This window comes from Mustela putorius, unplaced genomic scaffold (assembly GCF_011764305.1).
Source record: "Mustela putorius furo isolate JIRA1106 unplaced genomic scaffold, ASM1176430v1.1 tig00003898_pilon_pilon_pilon, whole genome shotgun sequence".
NCBI classification, from domain to species: Eukaryota; Metazoa; Chordata; class Mammalia; order Carnivora; family Mustelidae; genus Mustela; species Mustela putorius.
The window spans coordinates 28,046,600-28,071,260 of NW_025422047.1; the positions used below are offsets into that span (position 1 = coordinate 28,046,600).

The window sequence follows — 24,661 nt, forward strand, 5'->3', positions numbered from 1 at the left end:
TACAATCTATTTGTCATCTATGGATGACAGTCTCGGAATACACCATCAGAAATATGAAAACTGGGGGTGCCTGGGTGGCTCAGTGGGTTAAAGCCTCTGCCTTAGGCTCAGGTCATGGTCCCAGGGTCCTGGGATCGAGCCCCACGTCGGGCTCTCTGCTTGGCGGGGAGCCTGCTTCCTCCTCTCTCTCTGCCTACTTGTGATCTCTGTCAAATAAATAAATAAAATCTTAAAAAAAAAAAAAATAAATATGAAAACTGTACCCAATTCAGCACACATTTCAATTGTTCCTCTCCTTTCTCTAGACATTCAGTTTGTGTCATAAAGGGTCTTGGGATATTGATCTGCTCATATTCTACTATGACTATACCAAACTTCCTCCTCTTGGCCTTTAGGCATCCTGACATTCTTCGTGTAAGACTTTCCTCAGTGAAATGTCCCTTCCTTATCTGTCCTCAATTCACACAGGCTCTTGGGTGTGGAATCCCCTAGGTCCTGGCTATCAAAACATCTCCCCCAGCCTGTGTTGTTGAATGCAAAGAGTTTTATAAACAGAGGAAGTTCATACCTGCTTCTTGGCTACTCCCAGCACTTGTCTAGGCATATTCTTTCCTTATTGCCCTACCTCAGTTTCATAATTATTTGATTTCTCTCCTCCCTGATGATTAGTAACCAGGAGAGGTACTTAAAGTATTCATCTTCTGTTCTCAAACATGTACTTGTCTCTGAGTCTCCACATTGTATATTTCGGCTTTGTGTATTTTATAATGGAGTTTACAGTTTTACTTGTCTACTTTATTACCACTGTGTAATCCTACAGTTATAAATTGTGTAATTGTTTATGAGCATGCAAAAAAAAAAAAGATGATGTATTTGAGCCTTTAGATGCCTTCAGCTACTATTTTCAAGACTTGCATCCTAATGAGTATCAATTCAACACGCCCTTGTTTGTTATCCTTGTTCCTGAAGTCAGTGGGAAGGAATGCTGTGCTTGTTAAGGTAGAAACCAATTTGATCCTTTGGTGTAACATCTCAGTGGGATCATTTTACGTCTCATTTTACCGTAAACTTAACACAGCCAGACGTTTAAAAGCAAAGGTTTGGGCATGAGTACCTTTGAGATGTTATCTTTTTATTTAAAAAAGAGAGAGAGAGAGAGAGTAGGGGAAGGGGCAGAGGAAAAGGAGACTAGCAGAATCCCTGCTGAGCAGGGGACCCCTAATGGGGCTAGATCCCAGGACCCTGAGATCATGACGTGAGCCAAAACCAGAAGTCGTCTAGATACTCAACTGACTAAAGCCTCCCAGGTCCCCAAGACAGTAGCTTTTTTCTAGCTGGCAGTTGGAATCCATAGTATAGGATTGTAATTTCTAAATTTCATGAAGATTTTTCTTAAATAACTTTGCTGGGATGCCTGGGTGGCTCAGTTGGTTAGGTGGCTGCCTTCGGCTCAGGTCATGATTCCAGAGTCTTGGGATCGAGTCCCACATAGGGTTCCTTGCTCAGCCTGCTTCTCCCTCTGCCTCTGCCTGCCACTCTGTCTGCCTGTGCTCACTCTCTCTGACAAATAAATAAAATCTTTTAAAAAATAAATAAAATAAAATAACTTTGCTGAACGGCAATAAAAGAATGGGTGGTAACTTAATTTACTGGTCTCCAGCCATAATTTACTGGCAGTAATTTGTGAGAATAAAAGCAGCACTTAATACCAAATGACTAAACGGAGTATGTTGCAATCCTACCTACAGTAGTGAGCTTATCTTCCTGGAAGAGGGAGTGAATGACTACAGGCCCTCTCCCCCCCCCCGCCCCCCCCTCCCCGCATGGCACAGCTGCCATGTCCCCCGCTGAGCTGGTCTACAGAACATCCTGCCCTGTGACCTCAATGAACATGGCAGCCCAGGCTTTGCCAGACTGGGCCTGGCTCTTTCTAGCTGTTTGTGTTTGGCATTGTTGTGAGATAACCACCTGTCTGATACGGTTTAGGAAATAAGAGATGAGCTTGAGGGGCGGGGCAAAGAATAATAGAAAATGTAGTCCAAGAATTATCCTGTAACCTGTTGCAACTTTTCTGTAAAATTATTCCAAATTTTAAAAGTTCATTTAAAGGGCACCTGGGTGGCTCAGTGGTTTAAGGCCTCTGCCTTCGCCTAGGTCATGATCCCAGGGTCCTGGGATTGAGCCCTGCATCGGGCTCTCTGCTTGGCAGGGAGCCTGCTTCCTCCTCTCTCTCTCTCTCTCTCTGCCTGCCTCTCTGCCTATTTGTGATCTTTTCTATCAGATAAATGAATAAAATCTTTATAAAAATAAATAAAAGTTCATTTAAGAGGGGCACTTGGGTGTCTCAGTTGGTTAAGCACCTGCCTTCGGCTCAGGTCATGATCCCAGAGTCCTGGGATGAGCCCCATATCCGCTCCCTGCTCAGCGGGAGGCCTGCTTCTCCCTCTCCCACTCCCCCTTCTTATGTTCCCTCTCTCACTGTTATTCTCTCTGTCAAATAAATAGTAAAATCTTAAAAATTTTTAAAAAGTTAATTTAAGAACTATTATTAATGGGACGCCTGGTGGCTCAGTCTGTTGGGCCGCTGCCTTCGGCATGGGTAGTGGTCCCAGGGTCCTGGGATCAAGTCCCTATGGAGCTCCTTGCTCAGCGGGGAGCCTGCTTCTCTCTCTGCCTCTACCTGCCACTCCGCCTGCTTGTGCACTCTCTGTCTCTGTCTCTGTCTCTGTCTCTCTCTCTCTCTGACAAATAAATAAATAAATAATATATTTTTTTAAAAAAGAACTATTATTATTAACCTTGGTGTTTTGCACTTAATTTTCACAGCTACTACAAAATGTGAATATGATACTGTCAAGGGAGTCAGGGAGACAGCTCCAATGCTCCTAATCAAAGAAGCACTGGCCATTGGTCAGTATTGTGCTCTCTTGCCCTGATCATTTCGAAATCTATAGCAAGTGTAGGAAGACCCAACATGAGTTTCATTATAGATAAGTTAGAAATTAAATTGCAAGCATGGACCCTTGGGAGTGATGAGGACAAATGAGGGGGTGCCAGGCATGTGCCTGGCTTCTAAGCTGCCTCTTATTTCTGACACAAGTAATCTAGAGACTTTGGGGATCCTTCCATCCCTGAACTTCAATTTGATTGGCCTTAGAGTGGGGATAACACAAGTAGCTGCCTCAGAGAATTGTGGGAATTAAGGAATATAGGAAGATTGCTTGGTAGAGGACCTTCCATAGGACGTGTTAGAGGGCCGTGGTGGGGGGCTTTAGCAAATAGTGGAGATTATTACTACTGCTCCCAACACTGAAGAAAGAAAACTTCACTGTAGAGCTTGTCTCTCCTGTCCATAAAATAAAGTTCACCTTATAAACTCTTCAAGACCTTTCTGCATTTTATATGTGTGTGACGAGCAGTGTTATCAATGCTTTTGTAAATATTTACTATGTTTTGTATTTCACTTAATTCCAACAACTTTTGCCTTAATAAAATGTTCTAAACATTGGGAAAAAATCACCACTTCTTTATCTTTGTATTCTCTTGGTACCTGACACATAGTTGGTGCCCAACAAAAATGATGAATCTATTGAACAAATACAAGTAGCAGAAGTATTGGGGAAATTCAAAAATGTTTTGAAAGAGGGGCACCTAGGTGGCCCAGATCTTGATCTCAGGGTTGTGAATTCAAACCCCACAGTAGGCTCTGCACTGGGCATGGAGCCTACTTAAAAAAAAAAAAAAAGTTTTGGAGTATAACTAATGAAGATTTCTGTTTAGCTTTTTTTTTAAAACATTTTATTTGTTTATTTGACAGAGAGAGATCACAAGTAGGCAGAGAGAGAGGAGGAAGCAGGCTCTCCACAGAGCAGAGAGCCCAATGTGGGGCTCGATCCCAGGACCCTAGGATCATGACCTGAGCCGAAGGCAGAGGCTTTAATCCACTGAGCCACCCAGGCGCCCCCCCCCTTTTTTAAACATTTTATTTATTTATTTGACAGAGAGAGATCACAAGTAGGCAGAGAGAGAGGAGGAAGCAGGCTTTCCACGAGCAGAGAGCACGTAGATTTTTGTTTTGTTTTTTTTTTAAGATTTTGTTTATTTATTTGACAGAGAGAGAAACACAGTGAGAGAGAGAACACAAGCAGGGGGAGTGGCAGAGGGAGAAGTAGGCTTCCCATGGAGCAGAGAGCCTGATATGAGGCTTCACAACTGAACCACCTAGGCACTCTTCTAGGCACACTTTTGGGGTTTTTTTCACTTTTTTTTTTTTTAGATTTGATTTGCTTATTTGACAGAGGGAGAGTGAGAGAGAGCACAAGCAGGGGGACTGGCAGGCAGAGAGAGAGGGAGAACCAGGGACTTGATCTCAGAACCCTGGGATCATGACCTGAGCCAAAGGCAGAGCTTAAGCAACTAAGCCACCCAGGCGCCCCATGTTTACTTATTTATTAAAACCTTATTTAATTTATAGGAGTGAAGACCAGTATTATCAGATCACATTTTATTTACTCCTGGTTCATCTACAGAATACATCTAATATTATTGATCTTAACTTTCTGTTGTTCCTTCATCCTTCAGGTTCTAATTACAGCCACCCCTTGACATAACTTTTGAACTATCTGGAAAAATACCGCCCAGGGGGAAAAAAAATGATAAAATTTTTTCTCATGGTGAATAAACAAGGACAGACCCGACTTTCTAAATACTATGAACATGTGGAGATCAATAAGCGTACACTTCTGGAAACGGAAGTCATAAAGAGCTGTCTCTCCCGATCTAATGAACAAGTAAGTTTCTGCTTCTCTCTTTTATCTCCGCATTCAACTTGGCAAGGGCAGATCTGTTATTACCGAGTCTCAAGGGCCATCATTTTCTTTGAACTACATTCTTCTAACAGCTATTAGGGAAAATAACAAATGAAGTGAATGAAGACTGAAGCATAGCTCTCTTTTACATCCCCTTAAGGAAAATACAAGCAAGGAAAACCAGGAAAAGCTTTGAGTTCTTACTCAAGTCCAGGTATTTGTCTGAAATTTATTCCAGCTAATAGACATACCTTCTTTTTTTTCCATATGAATTTAGCCCTTGGTTATTCCCAGCAGGTAGCTCTCTTTAAGCCAAGAGATGAAGGTCAGATGATTGGTTCTATAGAGGTAAGCACTTGAGATACATTTTGTGCCAGGAATAGTGGCATGATTCTCATGTAGATCATAGTTTTTTCTGCTTATCGTCTTGTAAACTTAACACCCACATAATCCAACAACTAGTGGTTAAAAAAAAAATTTTTTTTTATTTGAACTTGGCTTTATTTTATGATGTAGATGGGGTAAGTGGAAGTTAAAAATTCATATGACATAAGAAATCTACCCATTCTGTCAAAATGGAATTTAAACAAAATTATTAAAATAATAACAAATAGGAAGTTTAGGAACTGATTCTATTTTTACAAAGAGGTTTAACTGGAGACGTACTTAATCCGGGTCCTGAACTTTGAATCTATTGGAAATCACTGAATAAACTGCAGCGAAATCAGAAAGCTTGTTTAAATCACCCATTAATTTTGCCAGTTCTCCATTTCATAGCATATGTAGAAAGGCCGCCTGCGGGAACCACTGCTAGGTCTTAAAATATTAAGGTACATCAGTGCTCAGAAGTTACATGTTGGAACTGTGTTTCCCTTGGCTCCTAAATTGATTTTCCAGTCTCAACATCTCAGAGTCCTCTTTGAATTACTGTTTGGGCCGGCTGTGGCACATATTGCTTCATGCGGTTGTCAAAGGGAAAGGGGAACTATTAAAGGGCTATGCTAATAGACACATACTTTAAATAAAGATAAACTCAAGAAGCATTCCCGTTGAATCTTTCTGCAGAATGCAGGCACTGCACAGTTTCAAACACCATCTTCATGGATACGTTACCTTTTGAAATATATGCTTTGGAACGAATATATTGTGAGATATTTTTGAAGTATTCCAAATTCTTTTTTTTAAAGATTTTATTTATTGAGAGAGAGAAAAAGCGAGAGAAGGAGAGGGTGAGAGAGCAAGAGAGAGAGAGAGAGAGAAAGAATGAGCTAAGATGGAGGGGCAGAGGGAGAGGGAGGGGCAGACTCCCCCTGACCAGGGAGCCCCATGTGTGCGCAATCCCAGGACCCTGGGATCATGACCTGAGCCAAAGGCAAACACTTAACTGAGTGAGCCTCCCAGGCGCCCCCTGAATTATTCTAGATTTTAAAAGGAACCCAGTGGACTTTGGGATAATTAGGAACTGAACAATCTCCGCTTAGTTTTTATTTTATCCACAAACGTGCGTTGTTAACTTTTTTTTTTCCAGACTCCTGAGAGGCTTTGAAAAATGTTCTTCAGTTCTTTCAGATAGTTTGTGTTTCATGCACCTGGGTGGCTCAGTCGGTTAAATCTCTGCGTTCAGTTCAGGTCATGATCCCAGGGTCCTGGGATCAAGCCCCATATCGTGCTTCTCCCTCTGCTGCTTTGCATGCTTGTGTGCTCTCTATCTGTGTTAAATAAATAAAATCTTAAAAAAAAAAAATGGGTTGTGTTTCCTTGAAAGATCTAACTGAGCAGAGATCACACTGGCTGTACAGTGAGCCAAAAGCTGCAGAGTCATCCTGCATTTCTTACCTTTATCCTAATTTTAAATAAGAGCCTCAAATCCCTCCATTTTATAGATGGTCAAGTGCCTTAACCATGGAAGAAATTTCATAATTAAAACTTACAGTTTCAGGGGTGCCTGGGTGGCTCAATGGGTTAAGCCTCTGCCTTCAGCTCAGGTCATGATCTCAGGGTCCTGGGATCGAGCCCCGCATCGAGCTCCCTGCTCAGCAGAGAGCCTGCCTCTCCCTCCCCCTCTGCCTACTTGTGATTTCTCTATCAAATAAATAAATAAAATCTTAAAAAAAAAAAAAAAAAAAAAAACAAAAAAAAAAAACTTACAGCTTCATCTCCAGGTGCATCTGGGTGCCCAGGAGTTATCCCAGTATAGATAGCCATAGAGTTCATGTGCAGTCACATTTGGTCAAGCACACCCAGAAGTCCAAAGGAAGGGCAGCACTGTGCCTTAGGCTGCTATCCAATTCCTGTCTACCCAGTGCCTTCCCAATATGCATTGTACAATTGCTGTAGGAAAGATGAATGGGAAGGGAGTTATTCTAACCACCAGCCCATGGTGGTAAACTTGTTATTAATTCATAAGAAGCAATGTTTATGATGGGAGATTTTGTCTAGCATCTGCCCCACAAAAGCCAAAACTTTAAATAATTTATAAAAGAGTCTACATGGATTCTTTTCATGGGTCTAGGAAAAAGAAATCAGGATTCTTTTTCCATGTGTGTATGCTGTATATATTTGGCTATTCATTCGCTATTAAATAGTACAAAACTAAATCTCTAATTGCTTCCCGAAGAGCCTAGGGGAGATGAAAAGAAGAAAATCTTCTTTGTCATGTTGGCATCTTTTCATGTTGGAGGCAATTTAAAATTATTCAGTACCTTTGCCGGCTGATTTCCACACAGAGTAAAGCAAAGGAATGAGAAGGAATACAGGTGGGAACCCATGGGGATGCTCCAAGCCTTTTTTCCTAGACTCTTCTCTGCCTCCCACTAGAGATGCTTCCAAGTAGTCCCACGAATATTGTGAGGAGGCAACCAACAGGCAACCAACCAAAAGTGTGTAATGTAACATTTTAATATTGTATATTTCTAGGACAGTGTTAACGAGTACTAAAATCAGAACCTAGAAATTATGCAAGCCATTTTGAAGAAATCTGTGCCAACCGTAGGAATTAATAGCTAATTATGTTTTATTTCTAGTGCTCTTTCATTGAATTTAAGGATTTTAAGCTGATATATCGACAGTATGCAGCTCTATTCATTGTGGTTGGAGTTAACGACACTGAGGTAAGATAACAGAAGAGCCTATGGAAAATGCAAGAAAATTAGGAATGACAGTCTGATTTAAAAAAAAAATTTTTTTAAAGATTCTATTTAGGGGTGCCTGGGTGGCTCAGTGGGTTAAGCCTCTGCCTTTGGCTCAGGTCATGATCCCAGGGTCCTGGGATTGAGCCCCGCCTCAAGCTCTCTGCTTGGCGGGGAACCTGCTTCCTCCTTTCTCTCTGCCTGCTGCTCTGCCTATGTGTGATTTCTCTCTTTGTCAAATAAATAAATAAAATCTTAAAAAAAAAATTCTATTTATCTGACAGAGAGAGAGAGCACAAGCAGGGGGAGCAACAGAGAGAGAGGAAGAAGAAGGCTCCCCACCAAGCAAGAAGCCTGACTGGGGACTCCATCCCAGGACCCTGGGATCATGACCCAAGCCAAAGGCAGACACTTAACCAACTGAGCCACCCAGACACCCTGACAGTCTGACTTTTATTCCTCCTTAAATTGACATTTTCTTCCCTACTTGCCTATCTAAGAATTATCTTGTCTCGTAAAAGGATCTTGGTTTATATCAAGGCCAGGAAAAGCTGTGTGGAAGAAAAATATCTGGGATTTTTCTTGAATTAGATGAGCAGCTTGGGTAAACACAAAACCATAGAATGCTTTCCCCGACCCTAGGCAATACCAGGTTCTTGCTCTTGTTCTGTGTGGCTCAGTGGGACAACTGAGACAGGGGTAGAGGCCAGTCAGATGTGGCATTAAATATTGGCTGACAGATCAGAAGCCAGAGTAAACTATAAATATGATTGTGTTGATAATGAATTTCCTCAGATTTAGTTCACCTTTCCAGAAACATCAGTTCCAGATCAATAGAACCTATGGCTATTGAATCCATGAAAAAGCATTTAAGATTTAAGATACCTCAGAATTTCGGGACGCCTGGGTGGCTCAGTTGGTTGGACGACTGCCTTCGGCTCAGGTCATGATCCTGGAGTCCCGGGATCGAGTCCCGCATCGGGCTCCCAGCTCCATGGGGAGTCTGCTTCTCCCTCTGACCTTCTCCTCGTTCATGCTCTCTCTCACTGTCTCTCTCTCAAGTAAATAAATAAAATATTAAAAAAAAAAAAATAAAAAGAATTTCAGTTGATTGTTTTTTTATCCATGAACCAAACCTGGAGGTAGTTCCCCGGCTTCCCAAATGGAAAAATGGTGGCATGAAGAACCAAAAACATTGTTTCAGCCAGTTGATGATAAAGTCAGGGAGCAGAGCTCAAAACCCTAAACACGAGACCCAATCTGGTTTCAGTCCAGTTACGTTCACTGGGGACTTAAAATCCTAGAGGTTAAGATTTTCGATTCTCTCTCTGTTGGTAAGCTTCTTTCAAACAAGTGAGTCCTAGAACTATTCTGAATATTTGTCAGAGTCTAATTACATATGAGCCATACTAAAACTAATTGTGCCCTTCCTTTTTTATTTCAGAACGAGATGGCCATTTATGAATTCATCCATAATTTTGTGGAAGTGTTAGATGAGTACTTCAGCCGAGTGGTAAGTCTAATGACTAAAAAATGGCTTTTGTCCTCCACCCATTTTCCCAGAAATGGGTCTATATCAAGAACCTGTGTTCATACAGAGCTTTAATGTGTAAACGTTAAATCTCAGATGATGCCACCTTTTCTTTACCTTTCCTTCTGGTTCATCCAAAGTGTTACAAAACACTGTGTGCCTTAGATCTTTATAAAGAACCAGTTCTACAAGCCTAAGAATCTCTTATGTCTTTCTTTTAATCAAGAGACTTTGTATTTAACTTACTTTTCATCTTTCTTTTTTTCTGTCTCCCTTCCTAAGACACTAGGGACCTTTTGTTTAGGAATTATTTCCAACCACACGTTTGCTTTGATGACCAAAACCACCTCCCCTTAAGGTATACATAAGTTCCTTTCCTACAGCCCCCTTCTTAAAGATTTTATTTATTTATCTGAGACAGAGAGAGGGTGTGGATGCAAGAGTGGGGAGAGGGGCAGAGGGGGAGGGAGAGAATCTCAAGCAGACTCCCCTGAGAGTGGAGCCTGGCACGGGGCTCAATCTTGTGTCCCTGAAATCGTGACCCAAGCCAAAATCAAGAGTAGAACGCCTAACCGAGGGGCCTCCCAACAGCCCCCTTTCTAAAAAACAAAACAAAACAAAAACCCCCAGCTATACTGAAATTGAATTTACATACCCCCAAACTCACCCATCTAACACACACAGGTTGTAATATTTACACACTTGTGCAGCCATCAGCAAAGTCAATTTTAGAATATTTCATAACCACCACGAATTCACTGTATCCTTAAGTACCTTGACTCAATATATTAGAGAAGATGCTTATTCCACCATTAATAATTTTATTCTTACCACGGTTCTCTTTATAAAGTTAGTCACTCATCATGTAACATTAGTATACAAGTATTTTTAAAGAAAACTTATAAAAACAAAAGCACCCTAACAATGTAAAACAACAACAGCAGAATATTTTACAACCCCAAACAAACACCGTTGCTATTAGCATTTCCTTCCCAATGATCTGGCTCCCTTGCTCCAGGCTCTGGGTAATCACCAATTTGCTTTTTGTTCTATAGGCTTGCCTGTTCTAGATTTTTTATTTATATAGACTTGTACAATATGTGGTCTTTTTTTTTTTTTTTAAGATTTTATTTATTTATTTGACACAGAGAGATCACAAGTAGGCAGAGAGGCAGGCAGAGAGAGAGAGGAGGAAGCAGGCTCCCTGCTGAGCAGAGAGCCCGATGCGGGACTCGATGCGGGACTCCATCCCAGGACCCTGAGATCATGACCTGAGCCGAAGGCAGCGGCTTAACCCACTGAGCCACCCAGGCGCCCCAATATGTGGTCTTTTATGACTTTATTTTTTTTTACTTAGCATGATATTTTCAAGATTCATCCATGTTTTTTTTCCATGATGTCTGCAGCTTTCTTTGAATTGGTTATTAGGCCAGGAAGGAGGAGGGAGAGGAGAGGGAGGGAGAGGAGGAAGGGAGGGGGAAAAGGTAAGGACAAGGGTGGGGAGGAGGGCAGGAGAAAGAGGAGAGGGGAGAGAAGAGGGGAACGGGGAGGGGGAGAAACTTTTGTTTGAAATGTTGAATGTTTGACAGCTTTCATAATAAAAACAGTTGAGGTTGGGGGGAGTGGAGAAGGCAGCCAGAAAGGAGTGAAAGCAGGACCCTGGCTTTTTTGTGTGTGTGCGCTTGGGAAAGCTGCTGCAGGTGAGGGGAGAGCCTGCCATCCTTCTCCTGGGCAAGGAGGGCAACCAGGGGACAGAGCAGGTATGCGCTGGACACCCAGATACAATGGGTAAAATGTGAGTAGGGTTCTGGGGAAAACACTGTTCTGGACAAAACCAAACTCCACCAGAGATCCCGACACTTATTTCAGAGATTAGCACTGTTTTCCTTCAGAATGACACAGGTATGGGAGGGGTTAGGAGCAGGATCCTGGAAGCAGAGAGCTGCCCAGAGCAGAACTCAGGAAACCTGCAAACCCTCAGATCTGGTCAGATGCAGTCCCCAGGTTAGGGTCAGTTCCGCCATGTCACACAAACACCAGAAGGACATGCCAGCCTGAGCCTGGTCTGGACAGGTGCCAGAGCCCCCCCCCGCAGAGCCTTCTTAGTGTGCCTGGGGCCCCGAGGACCCCACTCCATACAGGTCCATGCCATCCCAGACCGGGAGGTCTGGCCTCCCCACTCAGGTCTGTGTCTTGGTTACTAAGTGCCCAGAGCAGTGACCTCATCAGCACAGAGAGAACACCAGCCCCAGTTCTGCAGAAGCCAGAGTGGAAAGAGAAGAGGGGATGAGAACCAGCCAGTGGAAGGTGCCTGCAGGCACCCTACAAGTAGAGAAGCAGCTGAGACTCAGAGAGCAGGAATGGCCCTCATCACCTACTCCTGTACCAGTGGTGAAACCTGCAGGCAGAACAGGGGTCAGACAGACCCCAGGTGGGAACCCAGAGTCCCTCTTCCTGGCTGTATGCCCTGGGCAGGTCACCCAGCATCTCTGAGTCCAATCGCTGCTGTGTAAAACAAGCTTGCCTATAACATCCACATACAGAGGCCCATGGGAGCAGCTGGTGAGCATGCATTTAGAGCAGTGCCTTGAGTTTATTTCCTGGCTGTGTCAATGTCCTATGGCCACTGTAACAGATGACCACAAACCAGGGGCTTACAGTGACAGAAGTTTATCCTCTCTCAGTTCTAGAGGCTCAAGGTGATGCTGGGTCACACTTCCTCCAAAGGCTCCAGGAGTTCTTAGGGGCCTGTGTTCCCAGGCCTGCGGCCGTATCCCTACAGCCTCTGCCTGTCCACCCATGGCCTCTATTGTGTCTCTCCTCTTCTTCGAGGACACCTGTCATTGGATTGCAGGCCCACCCTAAATCCAAGCTGACCTTGTCTTGAAATCCTTAACTAATTACATCTGCAAAGACCCTAGTCCCAAATAAAGCCCCATTCTCCCCACTCCCTTAAGATTTTTATTTTTTTAAGTAATCTTTACACCCAGTGTGGGGCTGGAACTCACGACCCTGAGATCAAAAGTCATAGGATCTACTAACTGAGCCAGTCAGGAGCCACTTTCTGAGGTTCTAGATGGACAAGAATGGGGGTGGGGGTAGCTATATCATCTCCAAATTTCATTTCTGAACAATAAGGGACTCTTTAAAATATGTGTTAGAAAAAGGGGTCTGAGCCGGCCATGATCAGGAGGCAGGGAGAAGGCGAAACTGACCCAGATAGATGTTTACTTAAATCTAGAAAGAAATACGGAGACATTTTAGCCCTTCTGAGGGAAAGACAGCAGGATGACTCCCCCATTAATAGTTCAAACTCTAAAAAGACACTTAAAACCAGCCCAGGCGATGGGAGCGCAGGAGGCACGCTCCCCACGGGCGTTGGGGGGCAGCGCTGCCTCCGAGCCGCACGGCCCGGGCTGGGATAGATCCGGCCCCTGAGGCCTACGGTGACACGGTGCAAGGCAGACGGAGCTCCTGCCCTCTCAGTCCATCCTAGGGGAAAAGCCATTTTTGAGAAACGGAGGGCAGGGGGGCTCGGGGTGCAAAGCGGTTCTCAGCGGTCCGGTGGGGAAGCACGACCCATTCACAGCCCCTGGGCGGTGGGCGGTGGGAGGGCGTCTGCCCGGGCCGTGCGCCGCGCGCCGTCACGGGGACGCGGAGGGCAGCGGCGGGCCTGCTCACCCGGCGGCGTACCTGACGGACGGGGAACCAGCGCGGCCACCGGCGGCACACGCGGAAGGAGAGCCACCTGCAAAGGCGAGAACTTTCCGCCCGCGGCGGTTCTTCTCCCTGAACTGGCGGCTCTGCGGCAGCGCGTGAGATGGTTCCCGCTTGATAGGACGCACTCGCGGCCCCTCACCCGGAGCCCCCGTCAGCGGGCTGCGGCCGGGAGACCAGGCTCCATGTGCCAGGGCAGCCGCAGGCGTCCTCAGATTCGGATGATTGGACCCTACCGTGCCGGTGCAGAAGCTGGGCCTGGGGCGGGAACGGCAGGCGGGCCAGCCAATTATTTGGCAATAATTTTATTGCCAAATTATATTCTGCTAAGTGGTTATACCACATGTTGTTTACCTTTTCATTAGTTGATGGACATTTGGGTTAGTGATACCTTTTGGCTATTATGAATAAGGCAGCTTGGAACGTTTGTATAAACATTCTTGTGTGGCATCATATTTTTTTCTTTCTTTCTTTCTTTTTTTTTTTTAAAGATTTATTTGACAGAGAGAGATCACAAGTAGGCAGAGAGGCAGGCAGAGAGGGAGGGGGAAGCAGGCTCCCTGCTGAGCAGAGAGCCCGATGCGATGCGGGGCTTGATCCCAGGACCCTGGGATCATGACCTGAGCTGAAGGCAGAGGCTTAACCCACTGAGCCACTCAGGCGCCCCCATACTTTGCTTTCTTGGGTATAATATACCTGGGAGTAGAACTGCTAGGTGATGTGGTAATTCCATGCTTAACATTTTGATGTACTACCGAACTGTTTTTCCAGAGTGGCTGCATGATATCAGTTCTCAATCAGCAGTGTTTGAGGGTTCTAATCTCTCCATGTTCTTGGCAAAACTTTTTACTATCTGTCTTTCTGGTTATAGCCATTCTAGTGGGTATGAAATAGTACAGATGCCAGTTGTGGTTTTGATTTGCATTTCGTTAATGGATAACAAATATTGAGCATCTTTTCATGTGTTTATTGGCCATTTGTGGATCTTCTTTGAAGAAATGTCTTTTCAAATCCTTTGTCCATTTTTTTCAGTTGCATTATTTATTTATTGATGAGTTGTAAGAGTTCTTTATATAATTTGAATACAGATATCTTTGAATTGATTGAGTAGAAAAATATCTTTGATTGAACTAATTGAATACAAGTACAAATACCTATCAGATATGATTTGAAAATATTTTCTCTCATTCAGTGGGAGAAATTTTCACTTTCCCGACAGTGTTCTTTGGATCATGATAGTTGTTTTTTTTTTTTAAGATTTTATTTATTTATTTGACAGACAGAGATTACAAGTAGGCAGAGAGGCAGGCAGGGGGGCGGGGGGAAGCAGGCTCTCCACTGAGCAGAGAGCCCAACTCGGGGCTCGATCCCAGGACCCTAGGATCATGACCTGAGCCGAAGGCAGAGGCTTTGACCCACTGAGCCACCCAGGCGCCCCTCCAATATTCTTTTAAAAAAGATTTAGTGAAGATGTTTTACTCTGCTCCAGTAGGCCTTCCTGAGCCTTGGTTAGACATTCTTGAGAGGTAGTAGTGGCACAAACTGAGTTTTCAAAGTTGGGGTTTTTTTTGTTTTTTGTTTGTTTGTTTGTTTTTTGCTTTTAAATAAAAAGGATTTTTTGTTGTTGTTATTTTGGTTTTAAATAAAAGGATTAGGAGAGAACTATTTCAAGCTGCTTTTTCCTGAGACAGTGAATGGAATCTGGTCTATCGTTAGTAATATTGAGTGCACCGAAGTCTACTAAGGACAAAACTCATGTTAAGAAGTTATATCTTGAAGGGCGCCTGGGTGGCTCACTCGTTTAAGCGTCTGACTTTGGCTCAGGTCATGATCTGGGGGTCCTGGGATTGAGCCCCAGAGCGGGTTCCCCCCTCAGTGGGAAGCCTGCTCTCCCTTTCTCTCTGCCACTCCTTTTGCTTGTACTCTCTCCCACTTTCTGTCAAATAAATAAATAAAATCTTTGGAAAAAAAAAAAAAAAGAAGTTACATCTTCAGCCTAAGTCCTAATACATGAAGTAAAGTAAAAAGTTTGGCACACTCCTTCTGCATGGAACCATCCACTAGCATGTCTTCATTGCTTTAGTGCAATGCTTCTCCAAGTGTGGTTCCTGGACCAGCAACATAAACATCACCTGGGAACTTGTTAAAAATCCAAATTGTGGGGCGCCTGGGTGGCTCAGTGGGTTAAAGTCTCTGCCTTCTGCTCAAGTCATGATCCCAGGGTCCTGGGATTGAGCCCCGCATCAGGCTCTCTGCTCAGCAGGGAGCCTGCTTCCTCCTCTCTCTCTGCCTACTTCTCTGCCTACTTGTGATCTCTGTCTGTCAAATAAAAAATAAATAAAATATTAAAAAAAAAATCCAAATTGTGGGCCCACCCCAGACTACTGGATCAGAAAGTCTGAGTTGAGGTTCAGCAGTCTGTATTTTAACAAGCCTTGTGGATGATTTGGATGCGTGCTTAGATCGGATACCCACTACTTAATGCATGAGGAAAACTAGGACTGCCCTGTGGCCTGAGAGATGGTTGTGTATCTTGCTAGGATGGAATTAGTGCCTTCTGAAGCTGGAAGAGTGGGGTAGTCAGGCCATCTCAGAGACTGGCCTTGAGGGGCCAGGGGACAGTAAGGCTGACTTTAAACTCCATCTTTGTATTGACGGCTTGGAGAGAGTACCACAAGTCAGCACTGTCCAGCAGAATGTTCTTTCACCGCAGAAATGTTCTGTACCTGTACTATCCAGTGCAGTAGGCACTAGTTATGTGTGGTTTTTTCAAAACTGGAAACCTGATTAGTATAAAGGAATTTATACTAGTATATATTAGTATAAAGGAATGAGGAATTTAATCTCAATTCATTCGATTCGCCAAATGATGCTGGTGGTCACGGTATTAGACAGCACAGCTCTGGCTCCTGCTTAATCACAGGGACTGCTCTCTTAAGACAGACTGGTTTGCAAGTCTGTGATTCAGAGCTGGACATGATTAGCCATTTTAAAGGAATACCTATCAAGAAAAAATACCATTTCCCAAAAAAGCAATATTTTAAACCTGGGATAATCATGAGTGAGTACAAGCATTACCAGTGCTAAGAGTTTTTAAATTATTATTATTTTTTTATTTTTTTTAATTTTTTTAAAGATTTATTTATTTATTTGACAGACAGAGATCACAAGTAGGCAGAGAGGCAGACAGCGAGAGAGGAGGAAGCAGGCTCCCTGCTGAGCAGAGAGCCCTGGGGCTCGATCCCAGGACCCTGGGATCATGATCCGAGCCGAAAGCAGAGGCTTTAACCCACTGAGCCACCCAGGCGCCCCCTTAAATTTATTATATTTGGTGACTGAGAATAAACAGCTGGTTGCTGAATTCTTGCTGTAATTCTGGGGAGAGAGTCAGTGACCACATAAACCACAGAAATAAAGATTAGAATTTAAACTGGTGACTACACAGGACTCCAAAAGTGCTGTGAGATGGCTCCGTTTAGAATCACAGTAGCAAAAAGAAGAGACAAGAGGAGGGAAGAGAGTACTATGGGCAAGAAAATAGAATCTGTCCCACTCAGAGGATGCCTTGTCATCTAAGACTTATTTTGGGGTTAGTGAGTTTTAAACATTCTTTCTGAGACTATTTTTAATCTTAGTTTCCAAATCTTAAATTTGGAGATCAGTCTCATGCTGTCTGGGCTGCAAGAAGCATCTTGAGATCACATTTCAAAACAAAAAGCCAACCCAGTTAGCTTCCCTGGGGGCCATTTCGCAAGACAGGACGGCTGCTATTGAGGGCGGGGTCGTCACTGCTTCACTTGACAAATCTTGAGTCCTTTCAGATATGAATTTAACTCTGTTTACTATTTCTCCCTCTATGATTTTTTTAAATGCCGTAAACATCTCTGATCATTGAAAACAATTAAAAACACATGTAAGCAAAAAGAAAGGGGAGAAGATCATGAGTAAGCCCATGACTTACCGACATATTCTATTAAGTTTATTTCTTTTTAGACTCCATGTATCTGTCTGTATCTAACTATTTCTGCATATTTCTCTACATGTACATATATCCTTGGGATAATACTGTATATGTCATGTTATAACTTGCTTTTTTACTTAACAGGGTAGTACTTACATACCTATAGCCTGCAATAATTGATTTATTATCTGCAATAATTGATTTAAGTAGTCCCCCCTTGATAGATTTGTAGCTTGTTTTCAGTGATTTGCTTCTATAAACATTACCCTAAACATCCTATCACACATTGTTGTGCTGTTACCTAATTATTTCCTCAGGATAAACTTATAGAAGTACAGTTGATAGATTTCAAAGGGCATGCATATTATTAAAGTTTTTGATACATGTATCAAATGAGCTATCATCTATAAAGGCTGAGGTAGTCTATTTCCTCTATGTTTGAAGAATGAATTGTTCTTGTTGGCAAAATTACCCCCAGACCACAACCTTTTTTTTTTTTTTTTTTTTTAAGAAGCACCGTCCAGTGGGTGCCTGGGTGGCACAGTGGATTAAGCATCTGACTCTTGGTTTTGGCTCACATCGTGATCTCAGGGTCATGAGATCAAGTCCGCATCACGCTCCACACTCAGTGCAGAGTCTGCTTTAGACTCTCCCTCTGCCCCTCCCCCACTCATGTGTACACACACGTGCATGTGCTCTCTCTCTCTCATAAATAAATCTCAAATAAATAAATAGATAGATAGATAGATAAATAGATAGATAGTACAGTCCTCAACTCAGAGCCTTCCTGCTCAGCTTTGTATGGCCAGAGCCGTCTCCCCGACCTGCTCCCAAACTTGCGGCCAGAGCATCTGCTAGCTCTGCTAAGCGCATGTGGCCCAGTGTCTCATTCTCATCCTTGTACTTTTTTCTCTTTTCCAGAGTGAACTAGATGTATCCTTTTTCAAAGCTGTGAGCCAGGTTTTCCTCAGTACTTGGCAAAGCACAGGCTAGTCCCAATCAGGTAAGTGACACAGGCCAGGAAAAGGATGCAGCAGAAGCCAGAATCCAGAATGCTAATTATCCATCAACAGTCAGAGGTGCAGGAGCTTTGCAGAAACACCCTTTTCTTTTTTTCACCCTTTGCCCTTTTTCACAAAGATGATTCTTATATGTTTCAGACAGGGCAATGCTGTGGTCGTAGTTGATAATAACTGATCTAACAATGTAACTTCTTTTAAGTATATAGAATAGACCTTTACAGAATTTGAGTAACACAGCTAGAAAGTCCTTGGTCCTCCTAGAGACGATGGATTTTCATGGCTCCAAGTCTAAATCTCCAGAAGTCCCTCACATCATCGGAATAAAGCCTTCAGTGATGATAAACTGGACGGCTAAATAATTGCCTGGCTTGTATACATTTACTTTTATAGCAGAGAAAGCTCTATTTTTCTTTTCTTTCCTAACCCTTTTATTCATTCATTCATTCATTCATTTATTTTAAACAGATTTTATTTATTTATTTGACAGAGAGATCACAAGTAGGCAGAGAGAGAGAGGAGGAGGAAGCAGCCTCCCCACAGAGCAGAGAGCCTGATGCAGGACTTGATCCCAGGACCCCGAGATCATGACCTGAGCTGAAGGCAGAGGCTCAACCCACTGAGCCACCCAGGTGCCCTTTCTTAACCCTTTTAAATCAAAGTATGCAAGGTTCCCCCAACCCCGCCCCAAACAGTTTTTGCTTCAAATACTGTACGCCTGTGGATTTTGGCAGAGGCCTCTGGGTTTTTCATGAATGCTCTGGAGGCAAGTTGACTTTTAATTTTTACTTCAAAAATTTGCTTGAAAGCAATAATGAAAGAGTCCTTTGTGAAAACATCTGGCTTAAGTCTAAAATAGTAACAAATATAACAAATATATTATAACAGGTTTCTATAGACATAAATATACATTAGACATCAGTATATCTGGGGAAAGAGCCATTTAGCTTTTACTCTTGATAGAAAATGTCATCACATTGATAAACCATTTCCAGGCTGTATCTGGCAGCCTCTTTAAATTAACTGGGAAAATCTGAGTGCCCTCTAGTGGTGAGTGACCTAAATCTATGATCCCTTTGACCTAGGACGTCCAAGTATATATATCAAGGGGTATTTTTATTCAGCATGTTATATTCCATTTTAACTAAACCTTTTAAAGCAATTCAGAATAGATCTCCTCTTCTTGTACAGGGAAATAAGAAAAATACCTGTGGACTTAAAAAGTCATCAGGAAGATAGGAAAAGCTGTTAATACTTCACCAGGAGTACAGAAACCCAAATTCTGCTTTTGAACCTGCCACAAACTGTAGGTGTTGGACAAGACGCATAAACCCTTCATCTCAAAATAATAGGATTAGGCTAGAAGAGCTTTAACACCCTCTCAGCCTTAATATTTGATGTTGCCATGACTCTAGGTAACTGAGCCGAGTCACCTTACACCTGGAACAGGAAAAGACACTCTAACTAGTCTAGAAGTTCAGAGGACTAAAGTGAAGCAGATATAACAGGGTATGTATTATAGCTGAACTAGTTGTATTGATGTATCTTACATACTGATTTAAATGTTTATTAGAAGTAGAGAGACAGGCTTGTCTTTAGAGCCCTCGGGTGTATAGCATAGGTCTAAATCATGATCTCTAGCATTTTTTTTTTTTAAGGTTTTATTTTTAAGTAATCTCCACACCCAGCGTGGGACTCACTACAGGAGTCCCATGCTCTTCAGACTGAGCCAGCCAGATGTCCTGAGCTCCAGCTTTCTTATTCAAATTTAATTTCCACACCAAGGCACACAGTTTGTACCTTCTCCCTTTATTTTACTTAGTTTCATTTTTGCCTTCCCTTCCTCTATTTTTTTTCTAACTCAATTTTTTTTTTAATTGAAGTACAATTAACAAACTGTGTTAGTTTCAGGTGTACCTCTGACTAATTTGCATATTTACTGTCCTTCGGAATTACTTAGATAAATCCACCTGACAGATTAGGAATTTTGCACCATTTAGAGAAGGGAACTGAATCTGCCCAGAGCTGAAAGTATAAGCCTTTGCTCAAGGCATAGTTTCACATGGACCTCCAGTGGCCTAAAAGTGAAGCAGGTAGCCTGGGCAGGTAGGCTATGGGGTACCCTCTCTTCTATTAACATTCTTAAAAGGTTTCTACCCTTAGCCATCTGAAAACAATCCAATTAAAACCCACGCCTTTACTCTGCCTCATACATAGTTCTTTCTATCACATGTCTGGGAAGGACCTCTCCACACCAATTTCGTAACAGTAAAGAGCCTTTTTAGAGGTGCAACCTCAGTTTCCTGCCCCCTCGGTGTAGGGCCGGAGATGCTCATCACTGCCCTGGGAGCATGACCCTAGCATTGCTGAGCAGCTAACATGGGTCAGGGCTGTTTGGCCAGGAAAGCTTCCTTCAGCCATGAAAGTCTGAAAACAGGCAGCTGATAGAATTGTAACCTAGAGCTAGTTCTCCCAACACTCACAACACCTATCTGTTTGCTCAGGCTTCAGAAAGCCTCCCTTGTCCACCCACATGGAATAGGCGCACTTTAAGGCTTGGCTTTGATGCAGCCCCAGGAAGATGGAAGGCAAAACCTTGAAGAATTCCCAAGAAGCCCTTTACTTGCCATCTTTTTCTCCAGAAGCTTCACTCCCCTGAAGTGTTCTAAGAATGGGGCAGCTTTCCAGAGTCCACATGATTAAACTTTGAGAAATAAAAGGAACCATTTATATGCAAGTGGTCAGAAGGGGCTTATTCTACTGCTAGTAAGACCGACATCACAGAACAAAACAGATAGCATTTTCAAAAGAAATGACCTGGGTGACTCAGTTGGTTAAGTGTCTGACTCTTAGTTTCAGCTCAAGTCATGATGTCAGGTTTCTGGGATCAAGCCCTGAGCCCCACATTGCACTGGGCTCTGCACTGAGCAGGGAGTCTGCTTCCCATCTCTCTCTCACTCTGCCCCTCCCCCGGCACTCTTGCTCTCTCTCTCTCTAGAATAAATAAATAAATCTAAAGAAAGAAACGGGGGGCAGGAAAGAAGGGAGGAAGGAAGAAAGGAAGGAAGGAAGGGAGAGAGGAATGACCCAAGTACAAGAAATTAGGACAGGGGCGCCTGGGTGGCTCAGTGAGTTAAAGCCTCTGCCTTCGGCTCAGGTCATGATCCCAGGGTCCTGGGATTGAGCCCCGCATGGGGCTCTCTGCTCGGCGGGGAGCCTGCTTCCTCCTCTCTCTCTGCCCGCCTCTCTGTCTACTTGTGATCTCTGTCTGTCAGATGGATAAATAAAATCTTTAAAAAAAAAAAAGAAAGAAAGAAATTAGGACAGAAATTCCGGCTTCTTGAAAACGTTTCTACTAAGTGGCAACTCGGTGTTGCAGTTGGTGTCAGGTGGGGCAGACCCTTGGGGCCGGGCGTGTCAGTGACCTAAATCATTCATCTGCCGTGCATAAGTTCCTGCACACTCTTCACATTCTCCTTTACCCACTGGGCTGAAATGTGGCATGAGGACTCCTGAGGCCCTGCTTCTATAGAGAAAGTTTGGCCTAGTACATCCTTTAGTAGACTTAAGATTTCAAGCTCTGGGGGGTCCTGGCTGGCTCAGTCGGTAGAGCATGGGACTCTTGATTCTGAGATCATGAGTTTGAGCCCCATGTTGGGGAGTAGATTGTACTTAAAATAATAATTTTTTAAAATCTAATAAAAGCCCAGGGGGCACCTGAGCTCAGGTCATGGTCTCAGAGTGCTAGGATCGAGCCCCGAGTTGGGCTCTCTGCTCAGCAGGGAGCCTGCTTCTCCCTCTCTCTCTGCCTGCCTCTCTGCCTACTTGTGATCTCTGTCAGGTAAATAAATAAAATCTTAAAAATAAGTAAATAAATAAAAATTTTAAAAACCCAGAGACTTCAAATTCCATGAATTAAAATGGTTTTTAGGAATCAACTAATGAGCTTCCCAAAATGTATGTGTTGAGTTCTGTAGCCCCAGATTTGCTGAATTCTCCAGACAATTCGTAATTCAGAGGCACTGTCTCTACCCACTCTGGTAAATAGGGGAATGGGGCCCGTGAATGGTGCTATGGGGGAGATGTACATCTCCTCCTCAGTTCAGGGCATACCTACTAATGTATGAATGTACAGAAAACCTTAACTACCTTTTTGGTATTTGGTGCTCTTAAAGTGGCTTAAAGACTCAGTTTATTTGGGCTATAGTGGAATCCAGCAATACTACCTTTAGATTTGGACACTCAGGATCCCTTTCCTGGGCCATGGGATCATGACCTGAGCCAAAAGGAGTCATGTAACCACCTGAGCCATCCCGGCATCTCCCAAAATCTTTTAAATAGATTCTTTAGGACATTCTTTTAAAATATTCTAGAATTCATTTAAAACATTCTAGAAATCTTTTAAATAGATTCTTTAGAACATAAATAGAATCTTTAGAACATTCATGTTTTCATTTTCTAAGTCCTTAAAACCTAAAAGCCTGAGCAATTAATTCTAGAATGTTAAAGCTCACATGGGTGATGTGAAAGTACCTCTTTATTGTAGTTGAAGGTGGGGGAGAAGGAAGGGCCTCCGTTGCTGCTTGCTCTCTGTGACTCAGCTAGCTGTCTTCCATGGTGCTCTCTGGAGGGACAGAGGCACCCAGGCAACAGTATTCAGCACCACTGAGATTTGCACTCAGGCCCTGAGCAGGACCCAGAGCCCACTGTGGGGCATCAGCCTCTCCTTCCGTCATTACTTTCCTAAAATCCCAAACACCTTAAGGTCCAGAAACCAGAATAGGTCTTCTCTGAATAGGAGCTAACTTCACACTGACTTAATGAGAAATCACAAAAGTACTTGTTCAGGTAGGGGCTAGGGAATTACTGGCAAGAAGAACAAAGAATCTCTCCAAGGAAGCCATCCAACACTGAAGCGGTAGCTTCTAAATAAACTGAAATTGTCTCCATGTTCTCTCAGAAAGGTCACGATAATTAAGTCATTACCAAAGGATTTCTTATGAGGTATGATGGCGTATGTGATTACCTCAGCAATGACTTGATAATGTTAGGTAGAAGTAAACTAGCTCCCCTCTCCCTGACGGTTACTTTTAGAGTCCTAGGATTTGAGTAACTTTGGAGCTAGAAGAAAACTCTACCATCATCAGGTTAAAAACCTCATTTTTTAGATGAAAAGGCTAAAGCCCAGAGGGGTTCTATGACTGTTTTAAGTGATAGAGGTACTTTGGGGCAGAACTGTTACCAGTCTCTGGGTTTCCAGGGCTATAAAATTAGATATAGGGGTACCTGGGTGGCTCAGAGGTTAAGTGTCTGCCTTTGGCTCAGGTCATGATCCCAGGGTCCTGGAATCGAGCCCCACATTGGAATCCGTGCTCAGCAGGCAGCTGTTTCTGCTGTCAAAGAAGTAAATAAAATCTTCAAAAAATATTAATAAGATTAAATTTGACACATTTTTTAAAAATGTGTTATCTGGAGTAGGTTGTGGCAATTTAGTTACTAACAAAACATTTGTAAAGTGCCTGACCCTGTGCTCTCTTGGTGTTGTCAAAATTATTCCTAAAGTAGGAAAGAAGTTTTGAAGAAATATTAGAAAAGGAGGCGTCAGATATGATGAAAGAGAGTATCTGAATGTCTTAATAAGAGCATACTCTACAAAAGTGGAGTTCAGGGACGCCTGGGTGGCTCAGTTGGTTAAGCAGCTGCCTTCAGCTCAGGTCATGATCCCAGCATTCTGGGATCGAGTCCCGCATCGGGCTCCTTGCTCGGCAGGGAGCCAGCCTGCTTCTCCCTATGCCTCTGCCTGCCATTCTGTCTGCCTGTGCTCGCTCTCTCCCCTTCTCTCTCTCTGATAAATAAATAAAATCTTTAAAAAAAAAAAAAGTGGAGTTCATATATCGTTTAATTTCTTTTTTTCAAATAGGCTCCACTCCCATCGTGGACCCCAGTGCAGGGCTTGAACTCATGACCCTGAAATCAAGACCTGAGCTGAGATCAAGAGTCAGACACCCAACCAACTAAGCCACCCCTTCATGTAGTAATTTCTGAACACCTTTTTCTGAAAGCAGGGCTGCAAGGGGTGAGAGCTGGCCCATGTAGCTTGTCCAGTCTTTGGGAAGGGCAGGTACTGAGAAGCAAGGGGGTCAAAACCATCTCAGCATTAACTTCAGTCAGTGCTGTCAAGAGTGAAGAGTCTCAAAATTATGAACAGTCCCTGAGGGAGTCAGCCATTTACCTGGGAAAGGGATGTTAAAGTTCTAGGTTGAACACTTTTGCCTTCCGGGCTTCTCTGATTCTCACTGGCCTTTGCTGTCTCGGTATTTCCTTGAACTATGTCCTGTATGTGCCATATGCATCCGCCCCTACCCCTTCCTACCTGGTCCCTCTGCCTTACCCCTGCTCCTTTCGCTCCATGCTTCCAGGTTCTGGTTTTTTTTTACTCAGGAATGGTGACAGCCAAGTCAGGAGGAGCAGCAGAGTTTAGGAGAAACAATAAAGTG

General features: G+C 43.3%; 1 protein-coding gene across 3 annotated transcripts in view; it reads left to right on the plus strand.

Moving 5' to 3' along the window:
- The window catches only part of AP4S1 (adaptor related protein complex 4 subunit sigma 1), a 52,591-nt gene that overhangs the window by 23,698 nt on the left and 4,232 nt on the right, over positions 1-24,661 (plus strand). For 2 of the 3 annotated variants that reach the window (XM_004755150.3, XM_004755151.3), the window contains exons 2-5: positions 4,582-4,790; positions 7,832-7,918; positions 9,381-9,449; positions 18,067-18,078. In XM_004755150.3, the coding sequence (XP_004755207.1) occupies positions 4,653-4,790; positions 7,832-7,918; positions 9,381-9,449; positions 18,067-18,078 (306 nt within the window). In that variant the 5' untranslated portion in view covers positions 4,582-4,652. Of the gene's footprint in view, positions 1-2,886; positions 2,911-4,581; positions 4,791-7,831; positions 7,919-9,380; positions 9,450-18,066; positions 18,079-24,661 lie in introns of those variants that run through there. The other variant, XM_045067713.1, reaches the window with a different exon arrangement.